General features: G+C 42.3%; 1 protein-coding gene across 1 annotated transcript; it reads right to left on the bottom strand.

Moving 5' to 3' along the window:
• Positions 1-4,961: 4,961 nt before the first annotated feature.
• On the bottom strand, positions 4,962-17,263 carry nfatc4 (nuclear factor of activated T cells 4). Its single transcript, XM_079349015.1, has 13 exons — positions 16,645-17,263; positions 12,144-12,304; positions 10,872-11,387; positions 10,607-10,782; positions 9,836-9,998; positions 9,472-9,572; positions 8,715-8,816; positions 8,141-8,328; positions 7,656-7,796; positions 6,804-6,859; positions 6,546-6,672; positions 5,590-6,297; positions 4,962-5,229 (listed from the first exon to the last, which is right to left on the bottom strand). The coding sequence occupies exons 1-13, from the start codon at positions 16,835-16,837 to the stop codon at positions 5,159-5,161; spliced, it is 2,703 nt and encodes a 900-aa protein (XP_079205141.1). The 5' UTR covers positions 16,838-17,263; the 3' UTR covers positions 4,962-5,158.

Below are 17,263 nucleotides of genomic sequence, written 5' to 3'. Positions count from 1 at the left end.
GGAAGAAAAAAAAGCTTGTTGGAGCTGAACATTTGGATGCAAATCTGCATGATGCACTCGATTCATACTTCTCAAATACTTAATCTCTCACTGTCTTTCCAACTGTCCCCACCTACTCCATTCACAGGGAGATTCCCTTTAGCTCTCTGCAGATTGAGCAACAGCCTACAGATTTGTGACCCACAGCTTTGACTGTCAGGAGAATAGACTACTTGGATACTGAGGTAGGTACATAGGTGTGGGTTTATTTATTTAGCACATTACCAAAAGTGGTGCAAGGAGGGAACGAAGCCCGATGAGCTTGTTCAACAGTTTTACCCCTTTCAATAATCACAGACAATTTATCTTTACAAGGCTAACAAATAAACTCACTGTTACTAGTACTCCTGAAGGCCAGAGAGGAACACAGTAAACATTTTCAGTCTCCTCGTATACAGTGGCCAGGAAAGGAGGCGGCAATGACGCCCGGTTCTGACACAATAACATGTCACGTAGTTTGTTTAGTTTAAGGCCAGGGTTGCACCCTCTGGCAGGGAAACACCGCAAGAACAAGCCTGACCACTGCTATGTAAGGAGTTAGAGCCCTACAAATCACCATGGCCATCACAAGGCACTATGACGAAAGGGATCCATGAGCGCGAACATTAACATCAAATCTACAAAAATATCTTCCTCTGAAGTGTTGAAGTGAGATTAAAGAGTCAGAGGAAGCTTGAAGGAACATTTGTGTCCGACTTTCAGCGATGTGTTGACAGAAATACAATTGGATATTTAAAGGTTTTTTCTTACGTCAATATTTTTGATTAAAAAAAAACATTGTTTTATGCCTTTATCTCAGCTTTTCTCTTAATTTCCTGGTCTTCTCAAATCCCTCTCAGTGAAAATGTTGACTGTCTATCCTTTCAATTTAATCTTTTCAAAGTGGATTTTGGTAAGATTTCAGTATGTTGTCTTTTCTTTCGTTTTGAAAGCATCTCTCGTCGTGATAATGTCAGTCCATGAACTACTTGTTTGTTGCTGTATTTACGTCTGTTGTAATTTGTTGTAAAGCACTTTGTGAACTTTGTCCGTGAAAAGTTCTATATAAATAAACTTTACTTACTTTGCTGCTTTTGTATTCAGTAAAAAAAAAAGTCTTGTGGAGTTTCTCTTGTAACTAATTGATTCTCCGCCTTCCCACTCTGACCCATAAAGAGAACAAAGAGTGTAAGTCATCAGCACTACAATAGCTTTGATACGATCTCAAAACGAGGAGGCCACAAAAAGAACTCTGTCTAAAACCCAGCATCTTGTTTCCACTCCTATAGCGGATGTGTTTTTCCAAACTCAGCCAAGACTCAAGTGTCTAACAACAAGCACACTGGAATGACGACATCAAAACACAACTGTAAAAAAATGTCGCTAATTAAAATAGACACAGATATGTGGAGTGGTTGGAAAGGTCTGACATTCCTTCATGTTTCTTCATCTTCCCACAGACACAGCTTGTAGCTCTCTGTTTGGCTTCAGCCTGAACCTCTTTTCTATTCCAAACTGTAAGTCTCAAACGCAAACAGCTGTGCAAGTGAAGTAATGTGTTAGGTTGTTCCCTAGCAGGCTCATTTACTGTAATTTTAACATATTTGTGTAGTCTGACTCGACACTGAACCCCGGAGTGTGTTGTAATTCAGTGCTACCAGTAAATGATCTCCTGTCATGCACAAGTTTTAAAGGGGAACTTGACCAGATTAGCACATACAGGTCATCTTATTTGTCAAAGGAAGAACTATAAAGAGCTGTGAAAAAAAACAAGTTATAGTTTCATAGGGCTCATGTGTAGGACAATATCTCAGAGAGGTGAAGGGAAGGTATCCACCATATTGACATGGGGGCTGTTTTCCCCTTACATTGGGGTTGAAGGCGCAAACACTGCTATAATTTCGTACTGCTGTTTTTCAGACTGTCACATTCATGTAGAAAATCAAATGAATATTTACTATTCACTTAAAAAAACAAGGACAAGAAAAAAATGTGAACATGAGGCTGCTTTTCCAGTTGTAAAAAAATGCAATAATCCATTAGCTAAGGCCTGACAAAAGGCTCATGATAGCGTTTGGCCTCTTTCTGGCTAATACTCCCGTTGGCTAGGAAGATGCTTAATATGATAGCCTATATATAGCAATCAGTATATCAGTAAACACATCATAATTGATAACTCAATAGTTGCAAGGGGGAAAAAACATGATGATAGTCGCGCAATCCAGTCAATGAGAAAAACTCCAGTTGAAATGACTCACACACATTGATCTAAGTCTTGTCAGTGATGGACTGTGATTTTACCTTAAAGTCATTTCAGAAGTGAATACAGTCACATCAACTGCAGATGGAAATGTTGTACATGGTCCCTGACAACTAAACTAATAAACAGGCAACAGAGGCAGCGTGATCGCTCAGTATGGCTCCCACATACCTCCATCATCCTATAGTTAGCTTGTCTTTTGGGACTCCAGCTTTCCAGTTTTAGAGGGCGGCTTTAGACATAATTGGCTTTCTGTTAACACATACTGTAGAGGGGCACTTTTGATCTAATGGAGGCATTTCCAGCTGGGTAGACCTACTTACAGGCTTTTCAGTCATGAACCTGTACACGCCAGTCATGCAGACTTCACAGAGCTGTCTCATGTTTGGGATCACACTGCCCTCTGCTGACACACGACGAGCACACTATTTTCCCAGATGGCAATCAAACGATTTAAAATGTCATTTTAAAGCAGGTGAACATTTTCATTCTGCAGTTTGTTTCTTGAATAACGGAATAAAAAAAAAAGTTTAAAGCAACACTCCTTCATGTGGGGCTGTGTGTCATGCTTAAGTGAATTATTTCAGGAGGCCAGCGAAGGGTGACCTAAAAGGTCTATTCATAGGATGGGAAAGTATGCTGTTGTACAGATAATATAAGGATTAATATAGGTTTGTGTTTCTCAGTATCACATCAGAGACTGTAAAAGACAGAATCTGCTAAAGAAGCCACGAAAGACGTAAAAAAAAATAAATAAATCTTTAACCTGCAGTTAAAATACACATGTGGAGAGAGTGCAGAGAAATGCACATTATAAGACACCAGTTTACAAGTTGTTCAGTATTATTGCATTTTTCTGAAGGATTCATTCATAGCTTCTAGATATCTCATAAATTTTTATCTAAATAATTGAAGAAATGTGTACGTTCGACAATGCTGAACAAAAAACCCTACAGACTATCAAAAATAGCTGTGGGAAAACTTTAGTAGTCTACATTAAGTACTTTTAACTTAGTACTGATGTAAATGTTATTTGACTAGTTTGTTGTGTAAGAAAATCTTAACACTAAAAGACAGAATCATAGCACTCTATTGCTGAGTGGAATAACCACAAAGGAGTGGATGTCACCCCTTTAGACACACCCCTGTAGAGGAGATGGACTAAAACAGAAAAGTCCCAAATAAATAGACTGACTTTGGTTTAGCACCACAAACTACTGTGCAGTTTAATCTGTAAAATGATCTCGTTTTAAAAAAAGGAATCTATCAATAATGCCGCTCAGTGGTTTGTGCTCGGAGACGTTCCTTCCATTAAGTTTGCCACATTCACCCCTCATAAACTTTCCATGTGTCGGGACCTTTCCTGAGCTGCAGCCAGAGAGAAAAGCTGGACCTGGAACAGTCAGTGTCATGAAGGAGTTATGGCTGCAGATTCAAACAGAAAGTTCTTCTTTTAAAACGTGTTCAAAGCTCCTCACCAGCTTTATCTTCTCTTTACCGTTAAAGGCTTTTTTTGGTCTCCAGCTCCCAACATGCCCATGTTTGGCTGCACTGGACCATTTTAGACTCATAAAACTGTCAAGAAAACATATAATGCTACTTTAGCGTCTTTTTGTTGCATTAGTGTTTTTTTTTTTACTGCTTTTCTTTTCAGCTATATTTACACATCTTTGTCGGTCTTTCTTGAAGCCGCACTGGTTACAGTGGAAAGAGTTTAGAGAGCAGAAAATCCGACCTGTGACGCGTGACAGCAGATTGAGTGAAGTCTCAAACAGCTGGCGGATGATGTAAGGATGTGTGAGGTGTCTCGTGCCCCCCCACCAAGGTGGCACTGTTCCTCCAGACGAACCTGCTCTGTTTACAGAGGAGCTAACAAACTATTTCTCATGCAAACCTTTCAAACAGCTTCAACAGACACAGCTGAGTCACATCAGCCTTTCATGACGCCAAACTTCACTTTGTCTCAACACTTTACCTTCACACCAGCCTCACACTCGACATCTACTGAGAGGAGAAAGGTTGTTTGAGGTGGATTTTTTTGGGGGGTTTTTTATACTTTGTCGATAAAAAATAAATAAAAGCTGGCTCATAGCTGCATTTTGTAAATCTGGAATATTTCAGAGGGAAGTCAGAAGTTTGCAAAAAAATAAATCCTGTTTTCATTACATCCATTTTCAAGAGTCAAGCGGAGACATTATTTTTGTTTTACAGCTGGATGGACAACTAAAATAAAGTCCCATTCTAAAAAAAAAAAAATAGCTCGATTTCATGAAACAAAGCAGAATAAAAAAAAGAGTATATAAAGTGGGATTGTGGTGAAAAGATACTGTTGCATATTAAACTGTTTAGTGTTTTAGTTTTAAGCCTTTTTCCGCTCAGTTCATCTATTCTGAAGCTCAAACAAAAGATCAGTCAAGAAGACCAGACATGAACCTTCACCACCACCAGGGTCTGGACTCCATGTGGGGGATTTCGTCTGTTGACGCTCAGGATTGATTCTCCAAACACATCGAGCCCAAGCACCAACATCTCTCTGTCAAGTCACATTTCAACGTTCTCCACTGTAATAAATAACTTTCTTTATTCACTCTGAGTGAACTGACGTCTCCCTGTAAGACTGGTTTCTTTGAGTTCTGTGGAAAAAAAGAAAACAACACACCAAACCCCCGAGCACTTTCTTGTATAATTTATATTGAAAACATGTTATAAACATGAGTTTCCCTTTATAAAACAGTTGCCTGTGGTCATAATTACAACAGTGTCCTGATGGTCAGTCATGCATCAAAGCATCTTCATATCAAGTGCATAGTGGATTTTAAATTATGCTGAATACCAGAGAGGGGGGGGGGGGGGGGGGGGGATTCATGAGCTGCTCAGAGTTCAGTTAGGCCGGTTGTCCATCTGTGAGCCTGACTGGTAGGACTGGATGTCCTCGCCGATGAACTCTGACACTGTGGAGAGAGAGAGAAGAAACTTCAGCTTCTCTGGAACTTCCTCCCATCACACATCTGTAATATCGACTCTCTCTCCATTTTTAAATCTCATCTACACACAACACATCTTTTTAAAACTGGCACATTCAGTCTGATCATTCTCCATCCGGCCTGATTAATCATCCACATCCTGCACATATTGTCTTTTTAATGTTAATTTGATCACATTGTTGTTGTTTTTATCTCTGCTTTGTTAGGCGAGGAGTGTTTTGAAAATAACAATAAAATAAAATGTTTCAGGCTCACTCTCTCTTGTCGAGCTTCTATCTTCTATTGTCTTGTGAGCACGTAATTAAACTTATTGTGGTAAATGCTCACCTTCCTCGAACGTGATGTGGTGCATCGATGCAGGGCTGCTGAACTCCAGAGGAAACTCCTGGATCTTGGCATCCCTGTCTCCTCCATGTCCTGTGCCCAGCACCCTTCCCTGGGGGTCCCAGCCATCGTATTGGGAGTAGTGCGCTGGGCAGAGGTCCTGATACGGGCTGAGGTTGGATGGCGGGGATGGACACACCTCCTGAGGATAAGGGGAGTACTGGGGGTAAGGGGAGGTTTGGAAGGGGGGCAGAGGGGAGGTGGAGATGGGACTGCCGGTTGGAAACGGGCTTAGGGAGGAGGAGTGGGAGGGAGAGGGGGAGGAGGACAGGTAAGGTGAGTCCAGCCACGGTGAAGGGGAGGGGGAGGGAGGCTGCGGGACGCGGGGGTACAAGGGAGGAAGGAGCTCTGTGAAGCCCAGCTCCAGGTTCTCAAAGCTGGGGTGACGTTCAGAGAGAGACGCCCTGGACCCGCCGGGATCCTCCAGCGCAGAGTCTGGTTTCGAGCAGTAGTCGTCATGGTAACTCATCGACGGGCAGGGGGGTGAGTAGGTGGAGGGGTAGGGGGGCAGATGGAATCCCAGGCCTCGATCATCAGCCATGTGGAAGCCCCGATCCATCCTGGTTTGATCCCCCACAGGACACACAGACCCCCCCTGCAGGGGAAGAGCTGAGGGCCGAGACAGCATCGGGTCCTCTTCTTTAAACATAACTGTGAGACAAAAACAGAACAACACAATGAATTTTACAATAAAAATATCCTTCCAAGAAATTATTTAAAATGTGTCTTTTTACGCTTTTGGTGTTTTATATGAATTGGATTCTTTTCAGTATTTGTGACATCTCTCCTTGACGAGTCTCCCTCTAAGAAGACATCGTAAAATGTAAACACACTCACTGTGAAACCTGTGAAAGACAAAGAAATAAAGTAGAGTGAATCCGATGAGAGTGGACACTCACTGGGCAGATACTTGAAGCAGTGAGTGCTGCTCCTTTTCCTCTTCCCGTTGGAGACGTAAAGACTAACGGACACCGGTCGATTGACGGACAGGTCGCTGTAGGCGGGTACCCTCACACACAACAAACACTGTAGGTGAAGAAGAGGAGCAGATTTTGAATACTCCAAAGAAGAAGATCATCACTTTATGCTTTACAAGTGAGGATATGTTGATTTTTTTTTTTTTTTTTCTGGCTCTAAAATCAAAAGTGCAAAATTACCTCATTGCTGTTGTCTCGGTCAACATGAGCCTCCTCCTCCCACTGCAGTTTACCATCTGAGAGATACAAACAAAGATGAAGTGTTGCTGTGTTTTTGGGTGCGTACTCATGGAAACAGTCAGCTGATTGATTATGAACAGTTCTGCCAGCATCACTGCATTTAAACTTTGGCAAACCTGGCTTGGCCTGGCTTGTGTTTAGTGCTGGAAGAAGTATTGACATCTTTAGCTTAGCAAAGTTGTAATATTAATCAATGTAAATGTCCCGTTTGTAATCTGACCACAAGTAAAAGTACTCAGTGAGAGGCAGAACAAGAGGCTCTACTAGCCAGAATTTAAATGAACAATAAACCCTTCTCAGACTCCCCCTCTTCTTCCCTTTCAAGCTAACTTATATCAGCCAATCTTTTGGGCCCTTTTCCTTCAGTATTAGGACAGCTGAAGAGAGACAGGGAATGTTGAGAGGGGAGAGAGGGGGGTGACATGCAGCAAAGGGCTGAGGATTAGATTCGAACCCATGACCAGTGAGATGAGGACTGCAACATCCCCAGTTGGCAATCGGCGCCCGAACAGAATCTAAACTCTTTCTGTAGTGTTACTAAGAATCCTGATACCTCTGACCGTGCGCCTCTCCCACAGCTTCAGCCTGTTTCACAACGCAGTGTTGTGAAACAGATATCATTTTTTAATGACACTATCACTATTTTAGGCCTACTCTACTTGGTTTTTCAAAAGTTCACTCAAGTGCAGATTTGAAATATCTCATTTCTGAAAGCTTTCAAGAGCCACATTTAAAGCAGGACCCTCCCACTTGACAACATAAATGAGATCAGATCATTTCAGGAGTCTTTACCTGTCCCTCTCTCCATGAAAAGGACTCTGGAGATTGGCAGGAAGTTGGTGCCGCTCAGCAGAAGCTCCTCCCCTCCCTCCACAGAGCAGGAGGTAAGACTGATGGACTCGATGACGGGCAGCTCCTGAGCTGATCGCTGGGCTGCAACGGGGAGAGTCAGACAAAATGGAGTAAAGCCTTTAATTTGACTACATGTCTCTCTAAGGGATCAAGTTCCTCTGGAATATATACCGAGTTAAAGGCTTGATGAAAGGTGGTTTAAAGCTCTTTACAAACAAATACAGTGCAAGTGACAAGTTGACTTAAAAAAAAGCTTCTCTGGTATTTGTGTTCGAAGGCGACTTTAAAAGGCTCATTCATCTAGTTGCTAATTCTTTTTTATCTGGGTAAGGCACTTTGAGTGTCAGATGAGACAAACCTGCCTCGCCTAATTTAAAGGAAATATGTTTCTCTGTTATGTATCATGTATAGAAGTCTCTACTCACAGCATTCGATGGGCAGGGAGGCGACCTGCAAGGCCAGGAGTCGACCAGGCGGGGCCACAGGAGGCGCTAGAGGGAGGTGGGTACGAAAAACCAGCCGTACACGCGTGTTCTTACGGCCAACGTCTGTCTCTCCTTTTCTCAGCTCGATGTCCGAGTTCCTCAGCTTCAGAATCCCAGCACAGTCGATGCTACCAGACAAACATTTCTCAATACACATAGGCTATATATACAAGAGTTCATCCGTAGGTTTTTAACATCCTGATTCATATCTCAGCCGCTGCTTCACTGATCTTCATCTTCATGGCAATGCTTAAAAACTATTGAGTCACAGCCATAAAAGTTGGTGTGGTTAATCTCTATCAATAGCCTCCTTCAGGAGTGTGAACCACATCCTTGAGATTGAAGTAAAAAAAGCACAAAAGAAAAGCACTCACAAATAAGAGTGCTTATTTGTGAGCACTCTTTCATATATATATATATATACATACACACACACACACACGCATATATATACTGTATATATATATTTGGGGCTTTTGCACAAGAAGTTTCTCCTCGTCCTTCTGTTACTCACAGTGCGGTCATGTTGTTCTCAGGGTTGAGGGGGATGTCGAGCAGTTTGGTCCCCACCTGGACGCTCTCATGACTCGCCGTGCCCACCATCTTGCCCGTCACCCTGAGAGGAAAAAGTTTAACCTGAATTTCTCACATGCTAAAACAAAATAAACAGGGCTTAAAAAACCTCCTATAAAAAACAACCACGCAAACGTTTTTTTTTGATCTGACTCTGTTTCTGTCAACTGAATTCATATATCTGACAAGTCTCATATTAAGCTGAAGTTCTCATCCAGAGAAAGCTGCACTGAGAGGACATTTATCCTGGACCAGCTGGTGTTTGGTTACGCATGCGTTGACCGTCCAACCCTTACCGCACGCACACACAAACACACACCCTCACCACACACATATGCATATGCAATATTTTATATTTCAGACCATAATATTTATTTATGTTTCTGCAACGTTCAGCATTTTGTGCAACATCTGTTATACTTCCACAACAGTTGAAATTTCATACTGTGAAAATACTTACATTTTCATATTCCTGCAATATCTATTCATAATTTATTAAGCTGCTACCTGTATATAACTCCTACCATGTATAGCCCATCTTACCTCCATTACAATTACTTTTTTATATTCTTCTTCTGTTATTTTTCTTTTTAGCTGTGTGCACTTTAAGGTGAAGCCAAAAAATGTCATTGTACATTTGTATAATGACAATAAATACTATTCAATATTATGAACATGAGTGCCAGGAAATCGAGTACCTGTGTATCTGATAGAAAGGATGTGGCCTGATGGATCGGTCGTCAGCTGTTCCAACGAAAACCTGAAGGGAGAGCGGCTTCCTCTCCGAGTATCCACACAGCTGCACAGACACACAGTGTGAGGGGGGAATCAAACTGTGACGAGGCCACAACAGACTTTGTCCCAGCGTCACAAAAACACAACATTCACACCGACATTTTTGTCTCAGGCTTTGGGAGCGTTTCGGATACGCTCACTTTAAACCTACAGAGATAATATTTTCACTCTGTGCATCATTTCTAAAGAAAGACGTCGGCTAACAATCGCTGCTCTGATGAATCAGAATCGTAAAAACTTCCAGCAGGTTTTTTTTTTTTTCTCCACCTTGACGATAGGATGTCCTGACGGTGTAGCTTTGACAGCTCCTCTGCTCCCCTCCGTCTCATAGTGGGCCCTGTGGTGTGGGCGGGGCTGCACCTCGATTCGCAGCTCATACTGGTCAAACTGGGACGGCAGCGGCCAGTCGAGAGGCGGCAGAGCATTGGACCTACAGGTGTGTCACACCAGTAAGAGGTTGAACATTAGTTACATTTAGATTTAATGGAGATTTATTCATGAAAAAGTGGAGGCAGTTGACCATATATGGACAAGGCGTAGTTTCGGTTCGTCATTTACTGAAGAGAATTCAGATATTTTTAATTCACACTGTTACGCTAATGGAAATGATTTTTCCTCTGTTAAATAAAAATGGAGTATAAAAAGCAACTTTTTGTAACTTATATTGGTTTAATTCTAACAGCGCTCATTTAAAAATGGTTTTTCTAGCAAAAATGGAAAAATGAGATAATGTGTTTGATGATTCTCTCAATCAGGCAAATTTAAAATACGCATAAAGGAATGTATAAATACTTGAAATTGAAATTGTATTTAAAAAATATGTGTTCTGTCAATAAATTAAATCTTTAGACAAAAAAAAAAAACTGGACGCAAAGGCCAAAATAAATCTTTAAAATAACAATTAAATTTTAAGTAAAGAAATTTTAATGGAGAAATTCTCTCTGGAAATATATGTACAGTGGACTTTGAAGATGTCTCTCTGTTGAACTTCTCACAGTTTTTTCTGAGATAGTTTCACACACTCAGTGGTGTACTTACCTGAACAGAGGGCTGTGCGTGCTGGCTCGGGTCCTGCCCCAGGCTAAAGCAGGCGGCACAGAGAGGTAGTCCATACCCACTGAGGGGGGCTCTCTTCTGGTCTGCTGTGTCTCTGTCAGCAGGCAGGGGGAGCCGTGTCCTGGAGCCTGCTCCTGATCCACCTCCCTGGGAGAGAGCTGGCAGCCAAGGTAAAGTTCAACATTTCACTGTAAAGCTGTAAATAGTTGAAATTCAACCGTATCTGTAATTGACTGAGCGCCTTTACCTGCTCCAATGACGTCTTCCGGGTTTTCTGTGGGATGCTGAGCTCACAGCTGCTGGGCGGAGCTTGTGACAGACTGATGGAGTCGCCCCCCTCCAGGTTGCATCCCTGCAGGTCCTCTGAGTAACTCCCCCTCCGTGATGTACAGGGCGAGGCCAGGGGGGAGTTCCTGCGCTTTTTACCTCCTGGAGAAGTAGGCCTCGAGGACGGCGAGAACCCGAAATTGATGGTGGCCTCGTTCAGCTCCTCCTCCTCGACCAGCAGGGAGTCACAGCTGGAGGCGGGGCTGAGCCAGCCACGGGAGGAGGGGCTGGAGGCGGGGCTGGGGCTGAGGGAGCCGGGGCACCTGTCGCGGTAACTAAAGGGGTCCAGCAGGGGGAGGTAAAGGCGATCGCGGTCCCAGCCTCCACCGCCACCACCCATGTCCCAGTAGCTTGAAATGTTGGGCGGTGGGTCGTCTTCAGGAGAAATAGTCGTTATCTGGATGCTGGGACACTCGACCACACGAGACTCTGAAACCTGGAGGGAAGAGGAAGAATGAAATACCTTTAATCACTTTAGCAAAAAATGTGCTCCTATCGGCTTCTCAGGTTCAAGTATTCCCCGTATCATCATAGGCGTGGGATGGAGGCGTGCAGAGGATGTTAAATCTACTCCTAAAGTCGGCAACATATAAAACCATCAGATAGATACAGCACACCGGAAGATGGTTTTTTGTCCAATTTAATATAGTTTGTATTTTGTTAATAACACTTCCTGGAGAGATGTACAACTTGAAGAAGCCACAGGTGGGATTCGAACCCTTTGCTACACGTTAAGTACATGGGGTGTGCACACTAACCACTAGGCCAATGGTGCCCTACATTTTTAATGTATCATTATGCAGTTTTACTTGAAGTTTGTCTTACTTTGCATCAACTTTACTTGTGAAAGCAAAATGTGACACTAAATTAGAATCACTTTCAGCTGGTCTTCAGAATTTCGAAGGTAAAATGAACACGCGGTGTCATTTACAAAGGTTTGACGTTGTACTAGTTTACACCAAACGGTTCATTATATGACAGTGTGATGAAAGTTCCCTCAAGTTTATGAGCAACTTACTCAAAAGATTCAAACGTCACCTTCAAAGAAACATTACATTTAAGTGCATTCAGATGATAGTGTCATAGGTACAGAGATTATTACGTTTTAAATGTAAAAGTGAAATGAGAAAAGGTGCAAAAATTACCATACCTCTGCAGAGAGATTCTGAGGTTTGTAAACAAGCTGCTTCACCTGTACAGAGCGTGCCGGCAGGCTCTCATAGGTCCCACTGAACTCTCTGACTGGGGCCCTTCGTGGTGGCGGGGAATGCATCCCAGCCCTCTGATTGGCCAATGGCGGGGGGCTGGGGATGCTGATTGAGTGTCCTGCATGATTACCATCCAGGTGGTTATCTTTAAAAAAACAAAAAACAAACAGACGGATAGGTTCAATTCAGAGCACTGACATGCACCTGACACCAAAGACAAAGAAGAAGATATTGTTTATTAATCCCACGAGGGGAAATTCAATGTTACACTCTGTTGTTCAACATGACACACACACATGCACAAACAGGATCCTATGAACATGCTCAAATGGTGAGATGTCTCATTTCTCCTTCTGTTTGAGTTTAGCCAACATGGAAACAATTTCCAGTAAATATTGGCTGTTTTTCATTAAAAAAACATTTACTTTTTTACACGCATTATTATATCATGGCATTTAGGTCACACAACACACATGCTCTCATCTTTTTTCTTTAAATCCCAAATGGCATTAATCTTTAGAAAATGGCTCTTTTTAAACATGCGGCATGAGAAACACTCATTACATGTCAATCAAACGTATATAAACACAACTCGTGGTGAGAAGAGATTACTTTTTCATCATCAACATCCATCAATCATCCATAACACAACAGCTGAATGATCTGAAATTGTTGCCATATGGAAAAAGCACACAAGTGGATTTTTTTTCCTCTGAATCAAAAGTTGCTAATAACGTCTGAAGTATTTCATCCTCTAAATAAAAAAAGGAAACGTTTGATACTTTGGGAAAAGCAAATTCACTTGCGGAGAGTTAGATTTCTTTTCGTCATATTATATAAAGAAAGCAGTTAGCTGAGCAAAGAGACTTGAAAACAGGTGAAACGTGTCTTTTTTATTCTTGTTTCTGGTACAAAAACATAAGATTCAAAACGAGCCCGAATGATTTCAGAAGTGGTTGTTTGCCGTTTTTAATAGCTTGGCTACCGTAGAAAAAGGCTGGTTATAAACACACCACGTAGGTGCTGGAGACACAAAGACAGCAGAGAGAAGAAGAAATGCGTCGACACTTGCTTGAGCACCACAAAGTGTTTTTTTGGGGTGCTGGTAGCGCAGAGGTGAGTGCGCCCGGGTTTAACTCCTACCTGCAGGTCTTTTCTCTCTCTCTCTCTCTCTCTCTCTCTCTCTCTCTCTCCCTTATTTCTGGCTCTATCCACTGTCCTGTCTCTACAAATGAAGGCATAAAAAGTCCAAAAATAATCCTTTGCACAAAAAAAGGTTTTTACCTGATCAGGAAGTTTCAACCAGATGTCTTCAGGTGATTATTCTTTTGACAAAAATCTAAAAGTGTTTCGTGAGACTACATCAAGCTTGGCTGCCTTCCCAAAGTAGCTTCACATCCAGATACAGACATGAGAGCAGTATACATCTGAACTCTACTTTCAGAAAGCAAACCAATCAATGAGTCTTGAAATGCTGAGCTTTATCTTCAATGATAGGAAAACATGTTAGTCTTTAAGTTGTTATTGATCTTTACTTCACTTTCTTTAAAAAATTATATTTGTATTTTTTGGCAGGAAATAGAACGGGATGGTGAATTATTTTACAAAGGCAAATTACACTTAAATTCTGACAATAAGAGTGAGTATATATACAGTAATGCAAACCAGATGAACAACAATGTGCCATTTATACTTTTTTTAAAATGACGTATCGTTCTTAAAATGTTTCCATCTTTTTAGTCTGAACTGGAGCATTAAAGGGTGAAGTGTGAACTGCAACCAAACATTAACTTCTCTGTTGGTTCACTTATTTAGATGCATCGAGCCGTTTCTTGACATCCCCTGTTTGATTTCAGAAAGAATCTCAGCAAAACTTTTCTGACATCACCGAGCAATCATCCGAAAGATGACCACAGTCAAGGCCACAGTCGTCACCACAGCATTTCACAAACGTGGAGTGGTCTGCCTGCACATGGAGCCAAACAGTAGTTACTCTGTAATGAGCGAGGCTCCATCTCATCATTGTTGTACTGAATGGCGGCGGGCCACAGGGGCAATTTTTTTGGACAACACCCGGACACACAACGGCAACTGCCAACAAATTAAGACTCGGGGTGAAAAACCTCTTCAAATGTTTCCTGGCAACAAAAAATATTTCCAAGTGATTAAAGCCGCAGCGCTGAGGCAAATCTTTTGCTGGAGGATTTTTCACATGAAACAATGATTTAGATGTTTGTGAGCAGACCAGCAGAGAAGTTTATGAGCCACAAAACGTACCTAACACTTATTGAACACTATTAAACTGATTTCATGTGTGCAAGATGTAATATACTGTACTATTTTGTTCTGTGTCCTGAGCTGAACCTCTCACAGAAAAGTAACGTTTACAACCTGTGGATTAGGAACCCACAAAGGGTCGCTAGACGAACACCAGGATAGAGGAGACTTTTGATTCTCTTCATCCTAACTCAGGCTATGACTTCACTTCCCTCAAATGCATGAATAAAATTGCATCTATCACCTATGCATTGTGTCTATGCGTAATGAATTTGTGTTCAAACCAACTGCTAAAGATTTTTTTCTTAATAAAACAACATTAACTTTTTCAAACTCCTGAAAAGTATCGGTGGAAAGCTTTCCTCAGGTCTTCTCAAACTACAGGCAAAGTTTTAAACTGGTGACTAATTCAACCAAGCTACACCAATAAAACTTTACAAACGCCCTGTTCATTAGTAAACGGTCTGCTGGAAGAGGAGAGTTTCGCAGCACTAACTTCCTACGTTAAAAGTAAGAAGTCAGACGCATCATAGGCTGCAAACATGGCGCATTTGAAGACTGATTGCGTCAAAATCGATAATTACGAAGGCTGTCTCAAAGATGTGTACTACTCCTGCTGGGTCTCATAGTGATACAATGGTAAAAAAAAAAGAAAAGGGATATCAATGAATACATTAAACTAAATTGGAGGTTTTACGTTAAGATTTAAAAAAAAATGTTGAGAGCTGTCACACGTTGTTTTTGCATACTGAACAGCACGAGTACGAGCTTTCCAATGCGGCGGGATACTTAATCCAATTTTCTGCTCATCCAACCACGTCAGCCTATGTTGAAACCATAGCAATGTCTGTGTTTAGACAAGTTGAAGACTTTCATTTTACCAACATTCACTGACAGTTTTTGAACACAATGACTTCACGTAGTTCAGAAAGCTTTACGTGGGTGACTTTGTGTAAACCTCCCCTGTTTAAATGACAACAAAAGGACTCAGGGTGTAGACTAGCTGTCTGTTACGAAATCACCCCTAGCTACTGAGTCACTGAGTTACCTCCTGGTTGTGTTGGAAGAAGTCTGTGTTCCTTTTATAAAGAGTATCATTAATACTTAATTATCAATGTTAGCACTAATTAGCAGGTGTTTCTACTCTCCATTCCTGGCTTTTACCGAATAAGCTAACAAACTAGCTCATGATGAGCCGTTGGTAGTGATTTAATGACGTCATCAAATCAAGGATAACTTAAGTGTGTCTTGACCTCTTGACCTCTTGACCCCTCTCTTGCGTCCTATCAAAAAAGGGCTACTTTTAAGAAAGGCCAATTATCCATCAGTTCTCAAACGACCAGGTGACATCCACGTGGCTATACTTCCGCTACTGTAACACAGACCGTGTTTAAAATCTGTAAAACATGCCTAAACAGTGACCAGGGATGGCAAAAGTATGAGACTTTGTTTGAAATGTGTTCAACCTGTTTTCATGTTGTATCAATAAAGGGATGAGGACATAAATATGGCCACCAGGAGGGACACCAAAGTGTCATGAGAGCCAACAACACACCCATATAAAGGAAAGGCCTGTATGCTCTGAAAATCTATCACACTACTTTGGGGAATGGCTTCTCCTGCAATTTACTTTCATACCTTGGGTGTGGTAATACAACTGTGTATGCCAGTGTGGGCGGGAAACAACTGAGAGTGGATGTGAGGATACGAGGTGTGTGTGCAGGGAAATATGAGGGAGATGGAGGTTGAGGGAGGGAGGGAGGGAGGGAGGTGTGTGTGTGTGTGAGTGTATGTGTATGTGTGTGTGTGGTGCGTGTTCAGTACACAGAGGTTGAGGTTCCTTCCCAGATGGCAGCTGTTAACTCTGCTCACACGCACAGCTGATTAGAAACACATTGAGTCTGAGGGCTGCACGCACACATGCACAAACACACAAATGCACTCACGCAATCAAGAATGCATTTAGACATGCACACAGAACAAACACACGGCAACAATGTGCTCACATGCTTACAGACTGAGGCACGCACACACACTACATGCAAGTTACACACTTCATATGAGCACAGGCATGCACGTGAAGGCTCTCATCAAAGCACATGCAACTTCAGATACACACATTGAGAGGTTCCCATGCATTGAAGCCACCAGCTCTTTGTCCTTTTCGTCTTATGTTACACATTAAACCATCCAATAAATGACTCTAACCCATGCTGCTGCTGTTGGAGGGCTCCAGGTGCAGCAGGGCTCCCTCACTCTCCTCACCGGGGACGGAGCTCTCTGGATCGGCTACGCGCGCAGGGGACGGCCCCTGGCTCTGCCGGAGCGGAGGGTCCTCCTCAAACACCAACTTGAACTCGAACTCGCCTTCCTCCCAGCCCGAGCCCGGCGCGGCCCCCATCTCCCCCCCCGGCACCAAGGGGCAGGATACAGATAGAGTGATACAATCTTCTCCCTTCAAGCGACGTCAATGTCCGTGAAACGGTTAAAAAAAGGAACAGAGATATTCCCAAAACTTTGATCTCTTTCCTATGTGCGCGTCATTGCGCAAATCCTGCTACAGCAACTTCTTTCCCGGGATGATCACTTCTTCTGGCTCGGTTGTTTGCAACTTTCTCAACTTTCATGCCCTTGCGGTCCGGATCAAATCTTCGTCCATGAGATCTGACTGATTTTTCCGAAACATAACTCCCAGATTAAGTTCAGTCATTTTAACTCCATCACTTTCCAAAAAAGTTCCTTCTTTCTTCGTCTTCTTCTTCTTGTTCCTCCTCTCCGTTCAAGATAGAGAGAGGAGGAGGAGGAGAAAAAAAAGTTGATCAAATAT

This window comes from Symphodus melops (genome assembly GCF_947650265.1).
Source record: "Symphodus melops genome assembly, chromosome: 7".
NCBI classification, from domain to species: Eukaryota; Metazoa; Chordata; class Actinopteri; order Labriformes; family Labridae; genus Symphodus; species Symphodus melops.
Note: the sequence above shows the minus strand (reverse complement) of the source record. Positions and strands in the feature narration are given on the sequence as shown.